This window comes from Channa argus, chromosome 5 (genome assembly GCF_033026475.1).
Source record: "Channa argus isolate prfri chromosome 5, Channa argus male v1.0, whole genome shotgun sequence".
Taxonomy (NCBI): Eukaryota; Metazoa; Chordata; class Actinopteri; order Anabantiformes; family Channidae; genus Channa; species Channa argus.
In genome coordinates, this window is record NC_090201.1 from 857,033 (window position 1) to 880,455 (window position 23,423).

At 41.2% G+C, this 23,423-nt stretch overlaps 1 protein-coding gene across 7 annotated transcripts in view; it reads left to right on the forward strand.

The window, feature by feature from the left end:
* The window catches only part of epha8 (eph receptor A8), a 122,256-nt gene that overhangs the window by 81,735 nt on the left and 17,098 nt on the right, over nt 1–23,423 (forward strand). For 4 of the 7 annotated variants that reach the window (XM_067505298.1, XM_067505297.1, XM_067505292.1 and 1 more), the window contains 7 exons: nt 5,011–5,166; nt 5,360–5,785; nt 11,887–12,011; nt 14,545–14,707; nt 17,602–17,734; nt 22,841–22,908; nt 23,246–23,371. In XM_067505298.1, the coding sequence (XP_067361399.1) occupies nt 5,011–5,166; nt 5,360–5,785; nt 11,887–12,011; nt 14,545–14,707; nt 17,602–17,734; nt 22,841–22,908; nt 23,246–23,371 (1,197 nt within the window). Of the gene's footprint in view, nt 1–5,010; nt 5,167–5,359; nt 5,786–11,886; nt 12,012–14,544; nt 14,708–17,601; nt 17,735–18,429; nt 22,434–22,840; nt 22,909–23,245; nt 23,372–23,423 lie in introns of those variants that run through there. The other 3 variants (XM_067505294.1, XM_067505295.1, XM_067505299.1) reach the window with 2 other exon arrangements.

Below are 23,423 nucleotides of genomic sequence, written 5' to 3' on the forward strand. Positions count from 1 at the left end.
TGGATGGATGGATGTTATACAGTGAACCTGAGGCTTTCAGCACCTCTGCCTTGGTAGTTACTTTAATTGGATGGTCTTTTACTTCAGTATCTGTGAATACTAATTCACACCAGCATGTAATTTAACGTATCTGTTCATTGTACTGAGTAAATGACATATAAAGCACTGCAACTACTGAATACTATGTCCAAAAGAAGTAATTTAATCTGCTGATTTTATTTAAAAATATTACATTTAAAGGTACTTTAGGGATAATTTTTAAAAAAAGAATGGTACAAACAGAACTAGATCTTAATAGAGTTCCTATTATCATTATTATTATTATTATAATTATAATTATAATTATAATTATTATTATTATTATTATTATTATTATTATTATTATTATTATTATTATTATTATTATTATCCCCATATTAAGCCTCTGAAAAATTGGATCCTCCAATGAATCTTGAAATTTTAAATATAATGTACATATTTATCATATCATGTAATATTTTAGCACAATGTACTATTGTAATGTATTTTCTACAGTATCTTTGGTGACTGATTTATTACTGTGGATCTGCTTGACCAGCCTCTCTTTTCATACTTTCTGACATTTACTGTTTACTCTGCTCACAAAAACAACAGAGTGTGACATCCCAAACCTTAACAGCTCAGTTACCAGAAGAACTGGCCTAACGAGCTGTTATGTACTGCAAAGTAGATTTCTGTCTGAATCTGACTTAATCACAGAGAATTGAAAATGTCAAGTAGAGCCTGCTAGAGGTTGCTGATCTTTTCATCATGATTAATTATACCAGTCTGTCAAGCTGTGCTGCCCATTATTGGTGTTAAGGTGCTGCAAACATTAGCTAAAAGTGTGTGGTCATTCAAAACTATTTAGCTATGAAACCATGTTTATATTTTTCATATTCAATATCAGTTTTCAAGCTCACCCTTCTTCCCTTTTATCGCAGTCCTCTCATAGTTTTTACTCTTTTCAATCTTCTCTTGATCATGAAGAAACTATTGTTTCCATTAATGTCTTCATTTCTCCAGAGCACCAAATGATCAAACAAGTCATCAAAAATGAAGTTAAGGGTTATCGCAGCTGGTCCCGACACATCCCACCTTCTCTCTCCCTTTACACACCCACTTGTGTTGATAAATGCATGTTGTTACTGTGGCTGCATCGGACCCCCTTTTGTGTATGTTTGTGTGTTTCTTGCATTATCATACCCTTTACGTGTGTGTGTGTGTGTGTGTGTGTGTGTGTGTGTGTGTGTGTGCGTGCACAGAACTCCTGCTGAATCTGTCAGAGACTTCAAAGCCCTCGCCGCCTCTCTCTCCTTGATGAACGAGCTGTTCCGATGTTTATCGTGACCTGCTTTTCAACTCAGGGGCTTCACAAATACACATCAAGGGATGGAGGGATTAACAGGATAAAAAGAGAAAAAGAGAAAACAGTCTGGGATATTATTGCAGATAGCAATAGTTTCTGGCTGTGGTGAGGGCCCTTGCAGTGAAAGCGGTGGGCACCATCACCCCCATGCTCTGTAGTGATACGCACATAGTACACTGTGTGTGTGTGTGTGTGTGTGTGTGTGTGTGTGTGTGTGTGTGTGTGTGTGTGTGCTTGAGTGCGCTTGTGTAAATATCTGGGCATCTGCTGTGTTTTTCATTATCAGCACTTGTGCAGGTGTGTGCGTGGCTGTGTTATGCTGAGTGCTGTAGGTTCGCGGGGTTAAAGCTAATTCTCACTTCTAAATTTCACAATGGTTAATGTCAGAGCTTTAACTCCTGGACATTTGATGCAAAGTGAAAAATGGCTCAATTGTCTCGTATTTACGTCGCTTAGGGATTTGGACATTCACACTAATTTCACACCAACAGCAAATGCCATTGTGGTTCCTTAAGAAGCTACTGAAGATGGAAAGAAAAAATTGCCCTCTCGACAAATTTGTGAAAACAATCTGCATCAAATTATATATGCAAAAAAAAAAAAAAGGTGACTATTTTCCTGTATATTATTCTATGTATTTCCTAGATAATTTCCAGACAATGTTCCTGACAATTTCCTAGAAATTAGCTGATATTTAGAAATTGATTTCTTGGAATCGTTTTACAGTTATTCACGTTATGTTGTTTTAATTTTTGGTTATATTAACTGGGAATATGAGTCATAGGCAAATAAAATAGTGGCTAAACAGTCAAAAATCTGTCTTCTTTAAAGATACAAAGATGAAGTTAAGAATACGTCCATTCTGCAGATATATGTTGGAAATATATTTGTAAGTATAACTGCTGAGTCAGAATCTTTAGAAACGTAATTTTAAGTAACATATAAATAGCATATGGAACCCATAAAATACAGTGTTGCCAAAACATCCAAGAGAATCTGGTTAAATCCTAAAGTAAATGATTAAGTTATATAGTGCATCTGAAATGTAGTTCAAGTATAAAGCAAACCTAACAAAAATTACGGGACTATTTAAATAAATATTAATTTACTGTAGCTGAATTCAACACCAACATTTATGACGGTTAATATTTACTATTTAAGTTTTTTTATAAATATATATTAGTTCTGAAGAGATATTCTAGCTAATGTGTATTTAAAACATTAGTTATATAGATGTAAAGATATTGCCAGCTGCCACTGGGTGATGTTATGTATTAAAGGCCCACCTGCGGAGCTCAAGCCCCCATGAACCAACCCCTGGTGCCACCTTTGCTTAGTTCATTTACTGCTCAGTGTTCATAGAAAGCTGGCACTGGGGAAAACTGTACTAGATTAAGACGTCAAGCTACCAACACAAAGAAAGCTTCCTCGGTGCTGGTCCCTGTAGTACAAACAGAAAACAGGAACTTTCTTTCTAAAACACTGGTTACTCACTGCACATAGTGACCCCTGCCCGCTATTGACATCCCAGGATAAATAAGCAGCACAGTCAGGCTTCCGAATCAACTTTTTGGCACAACCTTTGGACTGTCTTTGCTGAAATGTGCACTGCAAAGACTGCAGGTCCCTCTAGGTTTGTGGGCATGTCAACCCGATGTCTGTAAATAAGACCCGGACATTTTTGTCGCAGCAAAGGATTCCTTGGTAAATAGAGAGAGGAAGCTGAGCTGGTAAATGCTTTTCTATAAAGCTGTTTCCAGCTCCCCCTCACCTCACACCCACTGGCTCTGCATCTGCCCCCACACTCATAAATCCATCACGTTTTGCTGTTTTTAAAACTTTCAACAACAAGTTACTGTCTCGCTCCACTTAAACGGATTTTTCAGGTTTCATCCTGTCAGTCACAAATGTTAATTCAGCCACCAGCTTCTTATCACCATAAATAATATCAATAATACATGACGAGATTTACAAATTTAAACAATACCGTGTTGCTATGTGACTCTTAAACAAAACAGGAAAAACATGTGCTTAGTGCTGGTGCTGACAACATAGAAATAGCACATATTGCAAATGATAAATGATTAAATATGTAAAAGAAGAGCATAAGTATGTTACTAACAACATCTCAGATTTTTGAATGAGTTTGCCAGGACTTGCATGTGTTTGTATGATATGGACTTTAGTCTTTATGAGATTTGCTTGTACATGCACCTCGCTGACTTAAATGCCAGGTAATGACTATAAACTATTCACAGTCATATATTTTATATTTTACTATACAATGTGTCCCACTTTATAATTGGTTTGCTTTAGTTTATTTTTCCGCATTGCATGTGATAAAAGAGAAGCCTGCTGAAACCTAAAAAACTTTTCCCTACCGCTTTATTTGTTTCAACTCGGGGGGCAAAGATTGCAGTCTATATCCACCCTTATTGTATTTCTTTATTCACTATTTTCATTTTCTTTTCAATTTTATAAGCCTGTCAAAAGCTACTTATGTATAAAGCAGGATGATTGCGTGCTGCCAAAGACAGCAGAGCTGACTCCTGGCAGTGGAATCTTTGGACATAGCAATAAAAACAACTGGCAGTGTTTTCAGCTGGGAGGCCAGTGCAGGATCACGTGCTGTTAGTAGCAATTCTTCCATCCAACGTAAGAAGGTGTTTCAGGGATAAATTAAACCTTTGCACTTTTAAGGTTAGGAGTGTTGTTAGGAGAATTGCAAATTTATTCCACCTGTGTCTAGGTGCGTTTCTGTGAAGCCGTGGTGAACATTTGCATGTGTACTTTTCAGGTACAAGCATTGCAACGTGTCCTTCCTTAAGACACACATTAGAAACGTCTCAGCCAGTATTCTGGACTGCATTTTTACTAGTCACTTTGTTATAGCTTCACTCGTGTTGGTTATCCAATTTCATGTTTCTTTCAGCACCTTTGAAGTCTAAGCACCTGAAATGGTCTTTGCAGTAGGAAAGGTTAGGAAAACACTGCGTCGGTAAACTAACACGCTGCATTCTGGGGGAAGCATGCACATAAATTACCCTGTGAGGAAAAGCAAACACAAGCACGGCGGTGTCTGCTGCAGTGAGTGTATGTGAGGTTTACCCCTGCCCCATTTACCATAGCAGACGCCTATTAACTGCCTGGAAAGAGAATATATTTATCAGAGCCCCCTCTATTATTAATCAGCGCGGAGTTAAAAGTGAATATGTATCAGAGGAGCTGAATAAGGTTGAAACACGGTCTGGATTCTGATGGTCTCTGTGGGAGTATCAACAGTGCAGAGCCTTTTCAGCCCAAATCTGAGCAGAAAAAAGTATGACTTTCATCTCCCCTGCTCTGTGGTCTCTACGGTTACAAGGCCTGTAATTATACATAGATTTGGAGGAGGGGGCAGGGGGGGTTATGTCCTAAAATGAATGCTGTGGAGGAGATGACACAGTTTTGAAAAAGTTGAAGCTGCGTTGATATGCACAGTTTGCTACAGGAGTGTGATTCATGCATTTCTGCCTGCACTCTCTACCAATTTTATCATGCTCTGAGTGATTATGGGAGTGCTGAGCCCTTCCCTGCAAGTTCTCTATTTACTCTATTTATTCTCTCTCTCCCTCTCTCTGCAGCCTGCGAGGTAGGTTTCTATAAGCCAGCGGCGGGAGATGGCCTGTGTGGTAAATGCCCTCAACATAGCCACTCAGAGACCAGAGCCGCCCTCTCCTGCCCCTGTGACTCCAACTACTTTCGAACGGCAGATGACCCACCGGCAGCTGCCTGCTCCCGTAAGCACAAACATAGCACACAAGACAACCTAATCTTACTGGCAAGTAGTGCAAAGACATACGCACACAAACACACACAGCAACTCGGAAAGGATGTGCCAAGCTTATCTATGCCTCAAAAATCCAATTGGCTTTTTTAAGACTGCGATCAAACCTGTGAAGGAACTCAAATATTCAACTTTCTTTTCTCCAGGTCCACCATCTGCTCCAGTAAATGTCATCTCTTCAGTCAACGGGACTTCTGTGAATTTAGAGTGGGACCGCCCTCTAGATACCGGAGGTCGCAGCGACCTGCAATACAGCGTGTTGTGTCAGAAGTGCTCAGGGGAAGGAGGGCCCTGCGAGGACTGTGCATCCTCCCCAGGAAGCTCAGGTGGAGGGAAGGCAGGAGGAGGGTCAAGCATCGGGGCAGGTGGAGGAGGGTTGGTGGAGCGTACTGGCACGGCGGCTGTTCGATTCGTCCCTCGTCAGACTGGGTTGACGGAGCCTTGGGTGACAGTGCTCAACCTGGTGGCCCACACTAACTATTCCTTCCGTATCCTGGCCAAGAATGCGGTGACGCAGATGAGCAATGAACCGCCACCTTATGCCGTGGTCAACATCACAACGAACCAGGCAGGTAGGGTACGGAACAATGACGTAGTGTTCCTCATAATGAAGATTTTTTCACATGTCACATGTTGGCTTTCATAATACCCTGCATTTCCCAGTAACCATTAAGTTATAACAAATGCTCCCTCGCTACACTTACCGCAGTTACGTGGCCTTCACAGCCAGATCGTCCATACAACCCTTGCATTTGCATCAACCCAGAACCCAGAGCCTCCTTAGTTTGATTCTGGCTGGGGGCACTACATGTTAAATCAAGCCCTACTTCATATTTCCAGTACTCTCTTGACGATCCATAAAAGACATACTACGGATCAGGCTCAATCTCAAGCTGCACCTTCCTACCCAAATACCCTGTGCTCTGCCAATTAACATCATCTGGTGGTCTCCTCACCACCCAGCAAAAGATCCCAAGCAAAGGTCGTCCACTCAGTGATTCCATATTGGTAAAAAAAAAAAAAAAAAAAGCTGCCAAACTCAGCAGCTTCTGCACAACATCCTAAGCACTTGAAAATATCTTTTTCCTTCCTGTCTGGCAAACATTACAGCTTGGAAAATACAGAGGAACGCAAGGCCTAATGTGTCACCAAACCGTCGCATGTTCTAGGAAGTTCAGTTGTGAAGTATTAGGTTACAGGGTGTCGGTTCCCATAGTGGCATAATACTGAAAACATTCAGGACAGGACAAAACAAGTTCAGTGGAGAAGGATGTCATCCTTTCTGCATTACATGCTGATGCTTAGGTTTCCCGTTTGCATCAGTGATCTTAGTGTGTTGTGCTTAACCTTAACCCATGTTGTTTCCTGATATAACCTAACCCTAAAGTTGTTTTCCCTGACCCTCACGCACTTTTTGCCTGTGTATATAAAGTCGTTGACGTAGAGGCAAATGGTGATGCCCCTGGAGTGTCCAATAGTAATGCCAAAGGGGACCTGTGGCATTTATATGATACGCGCGGCACAATTAGACCTAACACCTAATTGGATGCGACTGTGTTGTATGTTCTGGTTGGGTCAAAATGTAACGTCCTATCACTTTCTTTACGTTCCAAAAGAAGAGAAATACCAGAAAAATCATCTTTAGGAAAGTTACCCTTAGACATGTTGTTGGCTCATTTGCAGCCACATTATTGTGAATGTGAATCTATTCTTAGCCCGTGATCGCACATCTTTCTTTTCTTTCCTTACTATCAAATTTAGCAAAAAAAAAAGTGCTAAAATAACAATCTTTGAAAGAAATGTGCTTTCTCAACAATATTTTGTGCTGATAATAAAAAACAGGTTGCGGTGCTCACTCTTTTTTTTTTCCACGAGGACTCGTTGGAATAGCTGCCGCTGTCAGCAAACAGTACTTGTGTCTAACTCTGTCACTTGTGTTCTCCATAGACATAAACAAAATACTACTAACTTTAAATATATTGGTTTGAAGATACTGGGATAGTTGGGACACAGCCAGTAAATCCGTGTTTGTTTTTTCTTCTGATAGTTTGTGTTGATTCAGGGGTTTTAGTGCTGAAAGAGCACAAAGTTAATTTTTGGTTATAGACTCCAGGTGTGGCATCAAAGTTTTTCACGACCCCAGGGATTGATTCTCAACCAGTTTCTGCTGAAGATTGTAGTGGAGTATTACAAGTTATGGAGAGCAGCTAAAAAAACGAAGCTGTTGGAAAGACAAGGGATCCACAAGTTTATCATCCTACAGCAGATGAACTACACTCGCTTTTAAAAATTTGTGGGTCACCTTCCCTGAGCTAGGTGAAAAGTCAAGCATTAGTAGTTTCTTCTCTAGCATGATGTTGCATATTGAAATGTATCCTCATCTGCACAGCAAAAGGTTCAATCAACCATCTCTCTCTGCTCACATTCTGCATACGTCTCTTGCAGTGACTATGTTTTCCTCTTGACGAGGCTCATGTAGCCATATAAGCAATTACTCTGTCTTCTGTTTTCGTGTGAGGTATCAAAACTTGTTATTCAGTAGCAAAGCATCTCAGCCTACACTTAGTAAAGAATCGGTTTATAGACACATTCAAGGCTGATTCTTCCGCAGTGCCGCCTGTTGCTAGACCAAATAGTTCTGTTTAACTGCATCTCAGGTTCATAACTCATCCTATTATTTACAGTTATGATATTAATAATTGATTCTGTGGCTATTGCTGCTTTTTAACGTAGACAGGATGCTCTCAGTCACCAGTGAGGAGCTGCTCTGCTAAATGCTGCTGATTCCGTCGGTGACAGCGTTGATAGTACAGTGAACGGTGGCTGCCGCTGCTCACCAGAGTTTGAGTGTTTGTTTGTTTTTGCTGCCTGAAACTCCTACTCACCCGCCTACCTGTTGTCTGTACTCGTCTGTGTTATCATTGTAACTCTCCATCAACCTGTGGCTGGAATCATCAAGTACTCAGCTGTTGAGCTCCTTCGGCTCCGCTTCCACTTTCCTGAGCCCTCACCTGCTATGCTACACCTCACGCATGACATTGTTGTCCTTCCCTTGCCGGAGATACATGCATAAAGGGTCTCATCGGACTTCCCACTTGGCCAGCTCAACAACTATAAAGTCCATATGGTCCATGTCTCGGCAAATCATTGAAACACCGACCGGGTTTGTGACCAGAATTTGCTAGCCAGTCTTTCTAAGTTGATCAGCTCCACTCTCAACCATGCTAACACCACCATCAACTTGGGTCTGTTGAACATCCGCTCGCTTATGAGCAAGGGACATCTTGTTCAGGATCTCCTCTTTGGCTGTAAGTTAGACTTTATATGAGTGAGCAAAGTGCCATGACTTTATTTGATTAAATAACTCCACTCCCTCCTTTAGGGGGCCTAGTGGCTCAGTGGTAGAGCATTGGGTTGGGATGCAGAAGGCTGCGGACTCAAATCCCACCCCACCAGGAGTTGCCCCACCCAGCCACCAAGGCCCACCTTGGTGCTGGTCCCGAGCCCGAATAAAAATGGGAGGCTTGTGGCAGGAAGGGCAACCGGCGTAAAAACTCATGGCAAATCAATGTGCAAAACACATTCCGTTGTGTCGACCCCTGAAGGGACAAGCTGAAAGCCATTGGTCTTTTTTCTACTCCCCCGGGTTTGTTTACAGTTGTCAACCACGTGACTCTGGCCAGGGGGGAGGTCTTGCAATGTTATATCACGAGAAATGGAGAGTCTCACTGGTGCCTACTCCTGCTTTAGACTGAATCGATGGTATCACAGCTATTCTGACCTATTCCCACGATCATTGCTACAGTTTATCGACTTCCAAAACCTAACAAGGAGTTTTTAAATGACTTGGCTGCATTCCTGACACATCTGTCATTGCTCTCTCCTAATATAATACACACTGGGGACTTTAGTAACCTTATTGACAATGCCAGCGTCACCCTTACAGGGATTTTATATCCTGTCAGGACAGGGTTGGACTACAGAAATATGTCACCTTTCCAACTCATTCAAAACTCCACACTTTGGACTTGATCTGTTCCTCTGGTACTTCTCCTGTTGATTGCAAGGCTGATATTATTCCTTTTTCCAACCATATGTTGATATCTTTCAGTGTTAACCTGAAACCAAATCACCTTGTATTATATCGTACCATATTATCAAGGATATTATTATGGAAACGCTTTCCAATGATATTAGGTGTCTCCATAGTGCAGACAGTTTGTCCAGCCCAGATCAACGGGTCTCCTACTGCAACAACAGTCTTTATAATCTCTAGAGATAGATAGATAGATTTGTCACTTTTGTCCATTCTTTTAATGGGTTCACCCCGACTCTCAGACTGCTAAAAGCTAAAGGGCAACAACTCGAACGACTCTACAGGAAGACAGGTCTCACTGCGCATAATGAAATGTTTTATAAATCCACATACTATTCTTATTATCTGAATAATTTTGAATGAAGGCAATTCAAAGGTTTTGTTCTCTGTGTTCAAAAATATCACACAAAATTCCCATGATTTCTGTAACACTTTCTTTCTAATAAAATTTAAAATATCCATCAGGAACCTACTCTTAAAAAAATCTAAATTCATCTTTCTCTGTTCCTCCACTGTTCCCTTCTCACTTCCTCTTAGTATTCACTCTATCTTCTGTTGCTGAAATTTGTAACTAATTTAGAAAAATCCAAATCGTCAAGTTGCTAATTAGATCCCCTTCCAACTGTTCTTGTCTTACCACTCTCTTACAGCTGGAATTGTTCCCTGTCCTCTCAATGCAGCTGCTGTATCTCAATGACCTCAATAATCTCCAATCTTTCTTTTCTCTGTAAGATTCTAGAAAAGAACTGTCGCTTCTCAGTTCCATGCCCATCTAACACACAATAATCTGTATGAACAACTCCGGTCTGGTTTCCGCCCTCTGCATTCTACTGAAACAGCTTTTATTAAAATTACTAATGATCTCCTCCTGGCAGCTGATTCTGGTCTTTTGTCCATCCTCATTTTGCTTGATGTGAGCGCGGCCTTCAATACCATCACTCATATACTCCTTGCTTGGTTCAGTTGTCTCTGGCCACAATCAGAGGAAGGCACCCGGTGTACCACAGGGCTCTGTCCTGGGTCCCCTGCTTTTTTATCATTTTCATACTCCCTCTTGGTCACATTTTTCATAAGTATCATATTCACTTTCACTGTTACATGGTTGACACCCAACTGTACATTCCCAACAAACCTAATTTCACCCTCTCTTCCTCTTCCCTAACTGACTGTCTCCTTGCTATAAAATCCTACCACATCTGACAGCTTAAAAATTTCTATTGACAATTCCTCTTTCTCTCCCTCCCCTCAGATTAAGAGTATGGGTGTCATCCTCGACAGCAAACCCTCCTTTAGTTCCCACATTAATAACATCACACGGTCAGCCTACCTCCATCTTCACAGCATAAACCACCTATGTCCCTCCCTCACCTCATACCGCTGCCATACTGGTTCAGAGACTTGTCACTTCTCGGCTTGACTACTGCGACTCCCTTCTGTTTGGGCTTCCCCAGAAACCCTTTACAAAATCCAACTGTACAGAATGTTGCAGCGGGCAAGAACTCCCTCAACCTGTCACAATACACCCTTCCTGCAACAACTCCAGATCTTCTTCACCTGTATGACTCACTGTCCCTTCTCCCCGCCTCACTGCAATGGGAGACAAAGCATTCAGTTGCTCTGCCCCCCATAGTAGTTTGTTATTTTCCCCTGTTATTATCCGATTTCTGTTTAACCCCAAACCTTTACCTAACTTTCCCTAAGATGGGATTGAATGATTCTGAATGATGTCAAAATGGTCCATTAGAGGAATAAACTCACAGTTTACCAAGATCCCTTCCTTTTGCTCTGCAGTGTTTCAGCATATTTCTGCACAACAGTTTAGTTTTCTGGCCTGCAATTTCAACTTTTGCCCAGTCTCACTGCTCTTGTCAACATTGTTCCCAGCAACAGAAGCAGCACACCTCTATTTATCAGTTAATAAGTCCTGTGACGACCAATGTCCACTACCTGCCCAACATCAAACACCACCCAGACAACAGCTGAATACAGTGGAACATTAACTAAAGAGCCAGATATCCTCCCTTAAGTATTGGGGGCCTAAATCGAGCTAAAAGTGTAAGGAGACCTAAGACACATTTCTTTATGCCTGCTTGATGTGTAAATGGCCGCCTTTTAGATCAGTCATTAGGGTTTGATCAGAAAGGGGTCTTCTTAGTTGTTTTGGCAGGCAATGAAATTGTGTTTTGTTAAGTTTTAAAGACTCGACACTCCTCAAACCATGTGCTAATCACATCTGTCAAATGAGAGAATGAAGTACCCAAAGAGCGAGGCTCCTAATAAGTTTATTCTCATTTCATTAAAGTGTCTCAATGTGTTTCACGGAATGCAGTTAATGTGCTAATAGGAACATTACTGGAGGGTACACCCATTATACACCCAACAGCCACAACATTAAATCCACTTGGTGGTTTTATTATGGCGATGAGCAGGGGTCAGCATGGGTGCACATGTGCAGCCTCATGCAATGCATGATGGTGCTGTGGTATTAATGTTGTGGTTGACCGATGCATGTGCTGGTCAGTGAGAAACTGCATGTTAAACTAACGAAGCAGTAATCTCTCTCTTTGTCTTTTGCAGCCCCCTCTGAAGTGTTAGCAATCCGCCAGGAGAACACCAGCCAGAACAGCGTGACTCTGTTGTGGCATGAACCCCACCAGCCTAACGGAGTAATTCTGGAGTATGACATCAAATACTACGAGAAGGTACTCAACTAACTACCGTATCAAGTTCTGCACTAACATAGCCCCTCCAACAGCCCACCCCACCCACAAAGAAGAATAGATGACCATATTCTCTTTACATTTCAAATATAGGAAACATGAAACATTTCAGGCAGCTTGTGAGAAAAAAAGGTGACACAACCCTGTCTGTACAGTACATGGAGAACATAAGCTCATTGTCTTCAAAGGGCTGCGACTAAGCTGAGCCAAAATATTGTAAATGCAGGGGAAGTGGCGGTTGGATAGACTCTGGATAACTTAATCCAGGAAAAAGATCCTGCTGGCAGCTTGGCTAATTGAAAGGAAATGGGGGTCGAGAGAGGGAGAGCAAGAAAGAGGATGAGACGGTGTAGATTCCAACTTAGTGAAAGTGACAGTGACAGCAAGTGGCTGGTGGACGCATAAGCTTTGCGACAGGCTAATTGCTGCACGCGTGGATGTGTGTGAGAATGTGCGCGTGGGTGCGTAGATGTATGTGTGTGAGATGATAGGAATCAGCTAATTGCAAGAGGGAGCAGCCTGGGAGCCAGCAGTCTCATAGCCAAACAAGCAGGATGGTGAAGGATTAGCTCGTCTCTTGTGCTGGTGTCTTAATCTGGCCTCGCTCAGGAAGTGGGGGGGAGAGCGGGCGCCTGTGGGGGATTTCAAGTGGACAAGTCAGCAATGTGCTTCCTTAAGGTTTCTATAGTACTGTACTAAACAATGAGTCATAGTGAGGGTGGTGTCCACTGCAGCAGCACACTAGCTGAGGATGATAATGAAGACAAAAAAGGCTCTTATTTGCACACCAAGCACTTCTTCATAATTAGGCTCTTATACTTTCTAAGGACACATGAATGATTTACTTATTTCTGCTGTTTGGATGCACCTTACACCTCCCGTTATTGTTGGATCTTTTCTCTCTTTTTTTTTTTTTTGTATCTCCGCATTTACAAAGTTGCTCTGAATTAAGTTTGCACAGATGCTGCAGGAAGTGGTTGGTATGTTAGTAGTGGATGAGGATGATGATAATGATGAGCTTAATTGCTAAGTGAGACTACCAAAAAAAAACGATGCCCATTCTTTCAAAACAAAAAACAAATATGTACATGAAAACCAAACTTTGCATGGCAGGTAAAGCGTAACGAGCGTGACAATTTAACAAACGATGCATCTTAAGCGGAGCAGCAATTTGAAAGGAAAACACAAAAACAAGACAAAGACTTTTCAAAGCACCTGTCATTTTTCTGGTTGATAGAAGCAGATCAAAAGATATCGGAGGCAATTACCTGCCAATTGCATCTGACTGGCAGATAAGCTTGTATTCATTCATGATCACAATGCTCAGCATAGGGTTCGACAAATCTTTCTGTGTGAGGTAAGAAAAGTAAACAAAATTAAAAAGTGCAGTGTTAGTATAGCGAAGTGTGATCTTATTCTGTTTTTCCTATCGTTAACAAATACCAGAAAAACGTATTCTGTGTCTGTGGCTCAAGTGCATTGCTTTCAACTAAACACATGTAGAGTAACTATTGGAAAATGGCTCATGGCCATCTGTGTGACCTTTGTGGACAGTTCAGTATTTCCCTACAAACAGCTGGGCACTGCAGTTGTCAGTCAATGCTAATCAAACGGCAATAAATAGTGTTAAAAACTGTTAACTCGGTGGTTCAATGGTGTTGCCGGTTAATGTGATATTCATAGCTTATACCACAATGGAGCCCAATTTACTAGTATTTATTTATTTATTTGTATCTAATACATAGGACAGAATGAAAAGATCAGCAGCATTTTGAAATATCCAGACAATAATAGCCTGCATTGTTAGGGAATGGCGCACAGCTAAAACATACAAAGGTTTTGAGTAGTTGGTAAATGGTTGGTTGGCTTCCCATGAATGCTGATTAGCCTCAAGCAAATAATTACTGCCTTTATTTCAGCAAATATGTCATTACAAATATATTACAATGTAGAGTGTGTTGTCATATAGTGAAAAGTTATACTGAATGAATTTCCATAAAACTGTAGTTTATTATGTTCTGGCATTTTTAATGATTAATTACATTGCACTCAAGGACAGAATCGGGTTTATACACCCGCTACTTAGTGGTCAAGCAGGCCGCTGGGCCAAAATGAAGGCATCTGTGTGTTGGTTTGTGTGTCTTTCATTTGTTTTGTGTTGTTGCTGATCTAATGTAAATGGGTTACCAACATTGTAGCCCCTCTAGCAATAAGATCATCTTTATTTATTTATTTTATGGATAAAATAACCAAACTGAAGGACCAGCTAATTCATTGGCTAATCCAGGAAATATCTGTGAATGACTATATCGGGTGTATTCAGTTTCGTTTTTGTGTGGCAAACACATTACATGTGAAGTCTACATTACCTGCTGTATTATAAACCATTTGCTGTAATGTGACAATGTGGAGCAGCAGCACTCTTTCAAAGGGGAGGGGGAGTGAGGTCATGAGCTGACAGCATGTCGATCTTTAAATGTGTGTTTCCTCTTTTTATTTTTTTTCCCCCTCACAGGATAACGAAGAGCACAGTTACTCCACGCTGAAGTCTAAAAATACCAGCGCCCGAGTGTCAGGGCTGAAACCTGGCACCAAGTACATCTTCCAGGTCCGAGCCAGAACATCAGCAGGCTGTGGGCGCTTCAGCCAGAATGTGGAGATTCAGACTGGGAAAGCAGGTGTGTACATGTTCAGAGCAACAGATACATAATACACTGTATACCTGAATTATTACTTAAAACCTCCTGCCTGCCCTGAGCCACAGGAACAGGTGTGTGATGTTTAACACAGTAGCAAAGGTCCAGTAAGAAAATAGTTTGTTTTATCAAAAAGGGTTGGCACAGAAAGCTTCTCAAAGCCAGGCAAGACTGCACAGCGTGGTTGAGGGTTAAAGAGGCTCGGGTGTCAGTGAGGCCGATAACGGCCTCAGTCCATCCCTCTGTTCCATTGATCTCCCCTTTGTTACAGGGTCACCCCTGTCAGCAGAACTGCAGCCTATGCCAGCTTCAAACAGCTGCACACAGTGCTTAGACATCTTCATGAGTCCGTCCACCTGAGGCGAGTAGAACACTGGAAGTTAGGTGTTACTTAAAAAAAACCCTTATTAGAATATTTTTCTTTCTTAATAGGGGTTTTGTCAGATAATGTGCAGAGCAGACTCCAGGCCTCCAACCTCCTGCCCGGTTGGAGTCCCAGAGCCGATCCAGTACTAATAGGCTCCCTTTATTCAGCTGCTCACTGGGCCCCAACTCTCCTCCTCTTGATACCAATTCATTTCCAGACTCTAAAAACAAGAGGACTGCACACATCCCACTAGGCCACTTGCTGAGTAATCAATACGTCCTAAAGTTTATGAAAAACAGACTGAGTGGCCTTTTTCCAGCACAGAGTTGTGTCCATTACCTCTGTGCAAACAACACTGTGGTTTCCTCAGTGCACAGTCGTATCCAGGCCTGTGTGACAATGAGCAACAACCTTCTGTGAGAGCAGCCTGATAATCACACTGAATGACCATGTCGTTGCATGGCATTATTCACTCTCCCACGGAGTTGTTTTCTAGGTGTAATACTATTATATCAGCAGTTAGTGAGTATGCCACCCCGTCACCCCATCATCTTCAGCTGGCACAAGCTACAGCAGTGCTTTCTGGGAGTAGTTAACCCAGTGTTTGTCATAGCTGTACAAGACATAATCAGAATTGACTCAACATACAACACACCTGTGTCGTTTATCTCACTCCCTGAACATTTCAGACTGAATTCAGTGACATATTTAGTTTGATGACGTATTTGCACTTAACACTGACAGAATTATGCTTTTTGCTTGCCAGGATTTCACATAGTAAGGTGAAGCATATATGCATGTATGAACCAGTAAATAAAGATAAGGAAGGTGAAGTAAATCTCTTTTTTGTACCCTAACGTCAGTGCAACATAGGTGAGCTGCTAATTGTGTTGCAATCTCAATGGCAGCAACATCTTACAAACGCATCTGCACGGACGTTGTTTGCTCTAAACAGACAGCAGATATTTCAGCGCACATACCCCCTCGTCAGCTGTTAGGTGGTCGGCACTATTCTTTGGCCATAATCCCGTGATTGTCTACGCATGAGCTCCACATACATGTAACTCTTTCTATGTAAAAGATGTATAAATTCAAACATGAACTAAGTTTTAAAGTGTTCGTTGCTGAGGGGTTTGGATGACCGGCCTGTTTTCATTCCCAAAGCCTCAGAAAGTACCTTTTTGTGTTACATGCTGAAACTTAGAGCACAGAGACACAGGACCTTTTCACAGAAGACTGGGGTTCGACTCTAGTGCGAGACGCTGTGTGCTTTAGTGATTACTGTAATTAACCTGTGTGCTTTAAGTATTACTGTGGGCAATGTGGCGCGCGTGGATAATACAATAAGGAAGTAGGCATTTGCCATCGTCACTGAACGTAGCTTGTTGTTTTTATGTATTTTATCTTGTAACTTCACTTTACGCTAAAGTTTTTGTGCCTCTCTCTAACCGGTGTTGCCTCTTAACGTAACCTTATCCTGAAGTTGTTTTCTATAACAAAAGATTAATGGCTTTCGGCTTGTCCGTTTAGGGGGTCTCCACAGTGGAATGTGTTCCCCACATTGATTTGGCATGGTTTCATTAATTTGGAGGCTCTTCCTCCTGGTGGGGTGGGTTCAGATCCTGCGGCCTCTGCATCCCAAGCCAATGCTCTACCCATTGAGCCTCCGGGCCGCCTCTTGAAGTTGTTTTTTCGAACTCTTAAGGCGATTTCTGTGTGTGTATAAAGTCTATCCCGTGATATCAAAAGGTGATGCTCCTGTATTCACTGGTGGACATTCATTCATCCAGTGTGAACAATTAAATCAACCATTACTGATCATGCCAACAAACTTAATAGGCTCAGTTTTGTCTGGAGGCAGCTGTTATTGAGCACGACACCAGAGATACGTGTTACCCGCTGATGCAATGATATGGTTACAAATGATATAGTTTGTAAAGGGTATTTTAAAGTTGCATGAAATGCAAATTAGCCTATACTATCTATAAATATACTACAAGGAAATTAAGAGTCACCGGTTAACCTACCTTAGATTGGTGGAAGGAAACTGGAGTGCCCAGATAAAAGCCCACGCTGGCACAAGGAAATTTGCAAATTTCTGCAAAATGGAATAAAGGGCTGTGTCAGTGAGTCAAGTTTGTTTACCAGCTGCTCTGATAATGCAAACACTGGAGTTTTCTTTTTTTTTTCTTTTTGTCATAAAGTACATCTCCCAAGTCCATGTAGTTGTTCATAGCAGTGTAGTTATAAGTAGAGGCTTAATTGCTTAAATCTGGGACAACATTAGCTGAATATTGTTTATAATGACACGAGCAAACTTTCTGAATACAGACAGGAGGTAATTAGAAAATGCTAAGCTATTTAATAAAGCCCTAAGTTCATGTTTGACTAAGAACACTCAACCTACCGCCCTTGTTTTCCGGTGCATGTGTTAACTGCACACTTTCAGTTGTCTGCAACATCATTTTCTCAGCTAACACAGTGGGTTTGTGTGTGTGTGTGTCTGCAGCCCCTATGCGCTACAACACCATGACCATCATCTGGATCTGCATGGCGCTGGTTTCTGGCCTGGTCACCTTCCTGGCCATCATCATCTGCAGGAAACGGCAAGGCTACACTTTACCACACTACCCATCGCTGCTGTGTGTGGAACACTTTCTTACACTACCCTACTGTGCCTTTCTTTTTGTATTGTTGCTTGTGATCAAAACCCAGTGTGTGCTGTACTTCTCCCAGCCTTTGTTACGTGTAGTATTGGTTGCATTTAAAATGAAAGAAAGGTCATTATTTGTGTGAACCTCTTAGAAAATCCCCATAAAATGTGCAGAAATGGAAATGGGTCCCTTAAATCCTATGTAAGCCTGTGTTTTAGAAGCTAGTCATGTTGAAAGGTTGAAAATGTTGGAGTGCACATATAATCTGCACTCTATAGACAAGAGAAGCTAAGGCTTCAGCTACTCTTATCTCTTTAACCCTCTCTGTCTTTGCACTCAGATTTAGCTAATTTCCTAACTTGTAATTTCCATCTCATAGTGGCTTTAATTATGTTGATTTGTGTCCAGTAGCTTGCAAGCCAAACATTCCCATTTTTCCTGTCAACCCCCACCCCCACCCCACCCCCACCCCTCCCTTTTGATGTTGTAGACTTACAATTTTGTAGCACTGCTCCGAATAATTGTTGTGCTTGCACTTAATTAATTCATAATTCTGGGAGTATGAAGTTTTTCATTTTCATTCTATTACAGGAGAAATACATATCTTGAAGATTTAATGGTGTTATCCAGGTTAACCTGCAAATTGTTTTTTTGTTTTTTTTGTCTTTCCCTTTAACATTCAGCTTTGGTTTCAGTAGGAGTAGGACTTTCCATAAGTACTGCTACAGTTTCCATAGACAAACTGTCAACACAAAGGAAGGAAGGTTTTTTTGTTAACATAATGAAGATGCATTGATATTTAACAAGTTGTGAATATGTTAAAACTGAACATTTTTAATCTGATCTTGCAGTACAACACCCACTTTCAGCTTTATTAAACTTTTTGTTGATTGTGCTGCATTGGTAGTTGGGTAGAGTGCTTGGGTAGAGAAAGACTATGGTCTGGCCTAATAGAGAACAAATTAAACAAAACCATGATCTTTTTTCTAACCTACATTTAGATTTACTAAATCTAACCATGTAGGACACATACTGTACATCCCAACGGGCTATTTGCAAGCAATGTCAGAGTGAAAAAGTGAGAAAGAGACAACCAAGAGAGACAGAGAAAGACAAAGAAGAAGATAGTTAGGTAACGAGAGAAAAAGTCACGCTGATCAGTCCAGTCAAGCAGCTGCACGGCTCACTGTGGTTCTGTTTGACTGTCATCTCCCCCATCAATGTTAGGTCGCGTAGCTCCACCCACACGCTTTCCATTTGTGCTTGTATTTTTAATATTGTTAAACACCAGGGCAACAGCGGTGGACTGTTGCTGATTTACTTTATATTAATAAAAAAGATTTAAAAACACAGAAGCGGTTGGTGGTGGAAAGAACAGAGGAGGAGCGGAGCAGCAGAGTGAGCTGAACCCCAGCTCCTAGTAAAAGTGTAGGAGAACCACAAGTGTCAGCATAAGGCAGGAACAACTGTTTTTAGTTGTTTATAGTTTTTACTGTTTTCACTGCTTTGAGCAGAAATTCAAGTAGTTGAAGTACAGTGTACCTGCTGCAAAATGTACTTTTAAACAGTAGCAGGCCTGCAGCAGGAAACAGCCATTACTTCTTCTGGGCATCACTCTGACTGAATTACTGAAAAAAACGAAATATTTTGATGCTCTCGATAACATAACTATACAAATCTTATCCAGATTTGTTCAAAATCTGAGATATTTAGGGCCTTGTAAGTTTAATTATTGCACAGATTTGAGGAGAAGACCACTTCCAGGAGAAGACCACTTCAAAAAGTATTCACTGTGAAAAATCATCAATATCCATCTCAGTATTTGTGTTCACTTATTGATCCTTTTAGGTAGTAGCAATAAAAAGGCAAATGTTGGCGGCTACACACCAGAGCAAATCTGTGTACTTACAGCTTCTTCATTCATAAATCCACATTTAATTAAATGTACCATGAAATTAAAATACTTAAGTATAGTATTGGTACCTCAAACTGTATTTCATTGGCCTAGAAAAATTAAATGTCTGTATTTGCTTCTCTACTGTCCAATCTGAATTGTAATCTTACTCTAAATTGCAGTTATAGAGAAGAAAGTGAAATTAGGAATGCAGTTTAAAACAAAGCAAACTAAACAGCAGTAAATAGCAGCAAACGTAAAGTATTCACTTTTTAACTTAACGTTTTCCACGTTTTATGTTACAACCTGATTCCAAAATGGATCATATTTACTATTTTCCTCAAAAGTCTACAAACAATACACCATAATGACAACATGAAACAAGTTTGTTGGAAATCTATTGAAAAGTTAAAAATAAAAAAAAATCACATGTACATGAGGATTCGCCGCCTTCCTGATCATCTTTAAGATGTTTCTACAACTTGATTGGAGTCCGCCGGTGGGAAATTCAGTTGATTGGACATGATTCAGAAAAGCAGACACCTGTCTGTATAAGGTCCCACAGTTAACAGTGCCATGAAGTCCAAGGAATTGTCTGTAGAAGAGACAGCAGCACTGCAGGTCCCAGTGAGCACGGTGGCCTCCATCATCTGTAAATGGAAGAAGTTCGGAACCATCAGGACTCTTCCTAGAGCAGGCCGACCAGCCAAACTGAGCGATAGAGAGAGAAGGGCCTTATTCAGGGAGGGGACCGAGACCCCGAAGGTCACTCTGAAAGAGCTCCAGTGTTTCTCTGTGGAGATGGGAGAACCAGAAGAAGAAGATCAACCATCCCTGCAGCACTCCGCCAATCAGGCCTGTAGTAGAGTGGCCAGACGGAAACCACTCTTCAGTAAAAGGCACATGACAGCCCACCTGAAGGAATCTCAGACCATGAGAAACAAAATTCTCTTTGGCCTGAATACCAAGTATCATGTGTGGAGGAAACCAAGCACCACTCACCACCTGGCCAATACCATCCCTACAGTAAAGCATGGAAAGATGAATGCAGCACTGTACAGAGACATCCTTGATGAAAACCTGTTCCAGAGCAGTTTGGAACAGGTTTTCATCTTGGTTCATCTATCAACGGGACAACAACCCAAAGCATGCAGCCAAGAAAATGTCCTTGAGTGTCTCAGCCAGAGCCCAGACTTGAACCCGATGGAACTTCTCTGGAGAGATCTGAAAATGGCTGTGCACCGACGCTCCCCATCAAACCTGATGGAGCTTGAGAGGTACTGCAAAGAAGAATGGAAGTGACATCATACTCAGAAAGACTTGAGGCTGTAACTTTTTAACACTGTAACTTCTTACACGTTGTCATTATGAGGTATTGTTTGTAGGACTTTGAGGATAATAAGGAATTTGATTGATTTTGGAATAAGGCTGTAACATAACGAAATGTGGAAAAAGTGTGAATACTTTCTGGAGGCACTGTACTTAAAAATATTCACTTTTTAATATTGTGTTGACTCAGATATTTGGTCATTTAAGAGTCTGTAACTACTTTGTTGTTGTGGACTGTAGCGTGTTTCTACAAGTGTTACTTCACCAACTAATTGAATATTTGAATATTTGAATTGAATAATTGAATTGAAAATTAAAAAAAATTTCAATTGGCCAATTAAAAAACAATTAGACATTATAATTATCTTATTATTATCATGATAAGTTATTAATGATAATGTCACATAGGCTATGTGTGACGCTTTGTCTCCACATATGTGTTGGTAGACTGTTCTGAATCAGAATTCCCGGAAGAATTTTCATTGCCGCTCTGGCCTTGCTTGCAAGTCTCCTTCAACTACTAATGCAGCACTTTATTAATAAAAAAGAAAACAAATGCCGCCCATACAGTCATCATCCACTGATTACATTCCTTGCAAGAACACAGTCGATGTTTCACCAAACAACCTTACAGACAGATATGAAATATGCTTTTCAGATATGAAATTGGAAGTGATTAACGGCTACAATATTTTAATGAATAAAAATATTACTTTGGACAGGAGCAAAAATAGCCATGTAAGCTTATTCTTATTTTACATGTGGACTCAAACACTGGCTATCAGCACCGGTGATGCACACATGGGAAGTCTGAGGCCAGAATTGTTTCTTTTGATTTGTTCCTTCTTTTTTAATAGCTCGTACTTTAGCTTTCCACATTCAGCAGCGTGTCGCTGTAGCTTAACTACTTTGAAACAAGAGCAGCGACAGTAGAAGCTTTTTGCCAATGGCTGTGTTACTTTGTACTTTGTTATACCACTGTTCCCAAGTTACCAAGTCCAGAAGAGCGTTTCTGGACTGGACTTTTCTGGACCTTTTTTTTTTAAACGCACTACACTTTATCGAACCTGTTTGAATACAATCTTTGTAACGCCACAATTTCAAAGAGAGATTCTAACACTGAGCCTAAAATACTGCTAGAACAGGGACCTGGTTTGGATGTTATCACGTTTCAGAGGCTTTGTAATCCTTTCTATTTCAGCACATAATTCTGGCTTTGTAGGTCTGGGCTCCCCTTCGGTGGCAAACCAGAGAAACAAAACAGTTTTAATCCCACAATTTAAGTAATGTAAAACTGCTACAGTTTGGTGACTGTATCCACCAATTGGGTGCCTCGTGCCAACAGGCGTGCAGTTTGATCAGAAGCCTGCCTCCCTGTGTGGCAGTATCATTTCAACTAACGGTCCTGTTTGTCATATTTAAAAGGTAGTGGCACACAACTTATTTGAACATAGGGAACTAATCCTGTTGAATTTGAGGATGTAAATTACTTTCCCAATGCTGAAGTCACAGACCAATGAGGGTCAGGTTGTCTTTTTTTAACCCCGGAGCTTGCACAAATAAGTCACCAGGAGAACTAAATGTCTCTAGCAGTGGTTTGTGTGGGCTGACCCTTTTTTCCACTGAAAACCCTCATTGGTTGACTAGTTACTTATTAATACAGAAAATACACATCACATCACAGAGATGAAAAGCCCTGTTGCAATTAATAACGATGATTAACTTATTAAGTATAAGCTGTGGGTAGAGTTTGAGAAAGATTACAAATGCCCCACTATTGTCCTGTATTCATCCAGCTGTATGTGTATGTGTATGCATGTGTGTGTTTGGATGACTGCCTTTGTTTGTGTGTTTGTGTGTGCTTTGTATAGACACTGTGGCTACAGCAAAGCCTTCCAGGACTCCGATGAGGAGAAGATGCATTACCAGAACGGTCACGGTATGTTTGTCCCATTCCTCAATTATTACCCATAATAGATTAGATCGGATTCCTCGATGAGGTCGCATTTTCATCCCCATGTAATAAAGTTCATTCTCAGAGCAAACAATTTTCATCACGCTCTGAGTGATTAAAGGAGCAAACAGGCCTTCTTCCCTGCATGCTGTTTATCCCCCCTCTCTCTCTCTCTCTCTCTCTCTCTCTGTCGGCTCCTTTCTCCGAATCATTTCTTCCCTTTCATCAGGTTTTCCCTCCACACACCGGTGACAGGGGGCTCAGATGTGATGTTGCTCTCATTCTCCGATATGTGACCAAATGCTAATGTCGTTTATCTTAGTGTCATTCCCTGACGCGAGGTTCTATATCGACCCACACACGTACGAAGACCCCTGCCAGGCGGTCCACGAGTTTGCCCGAGAAATTGAAGCTTCCAGGATCAAAATAGAGAAAATCATTGGTTCAGGTAAAACCATGAACTTGTGTGTACTCCCTTACACACACACACACGCACACAC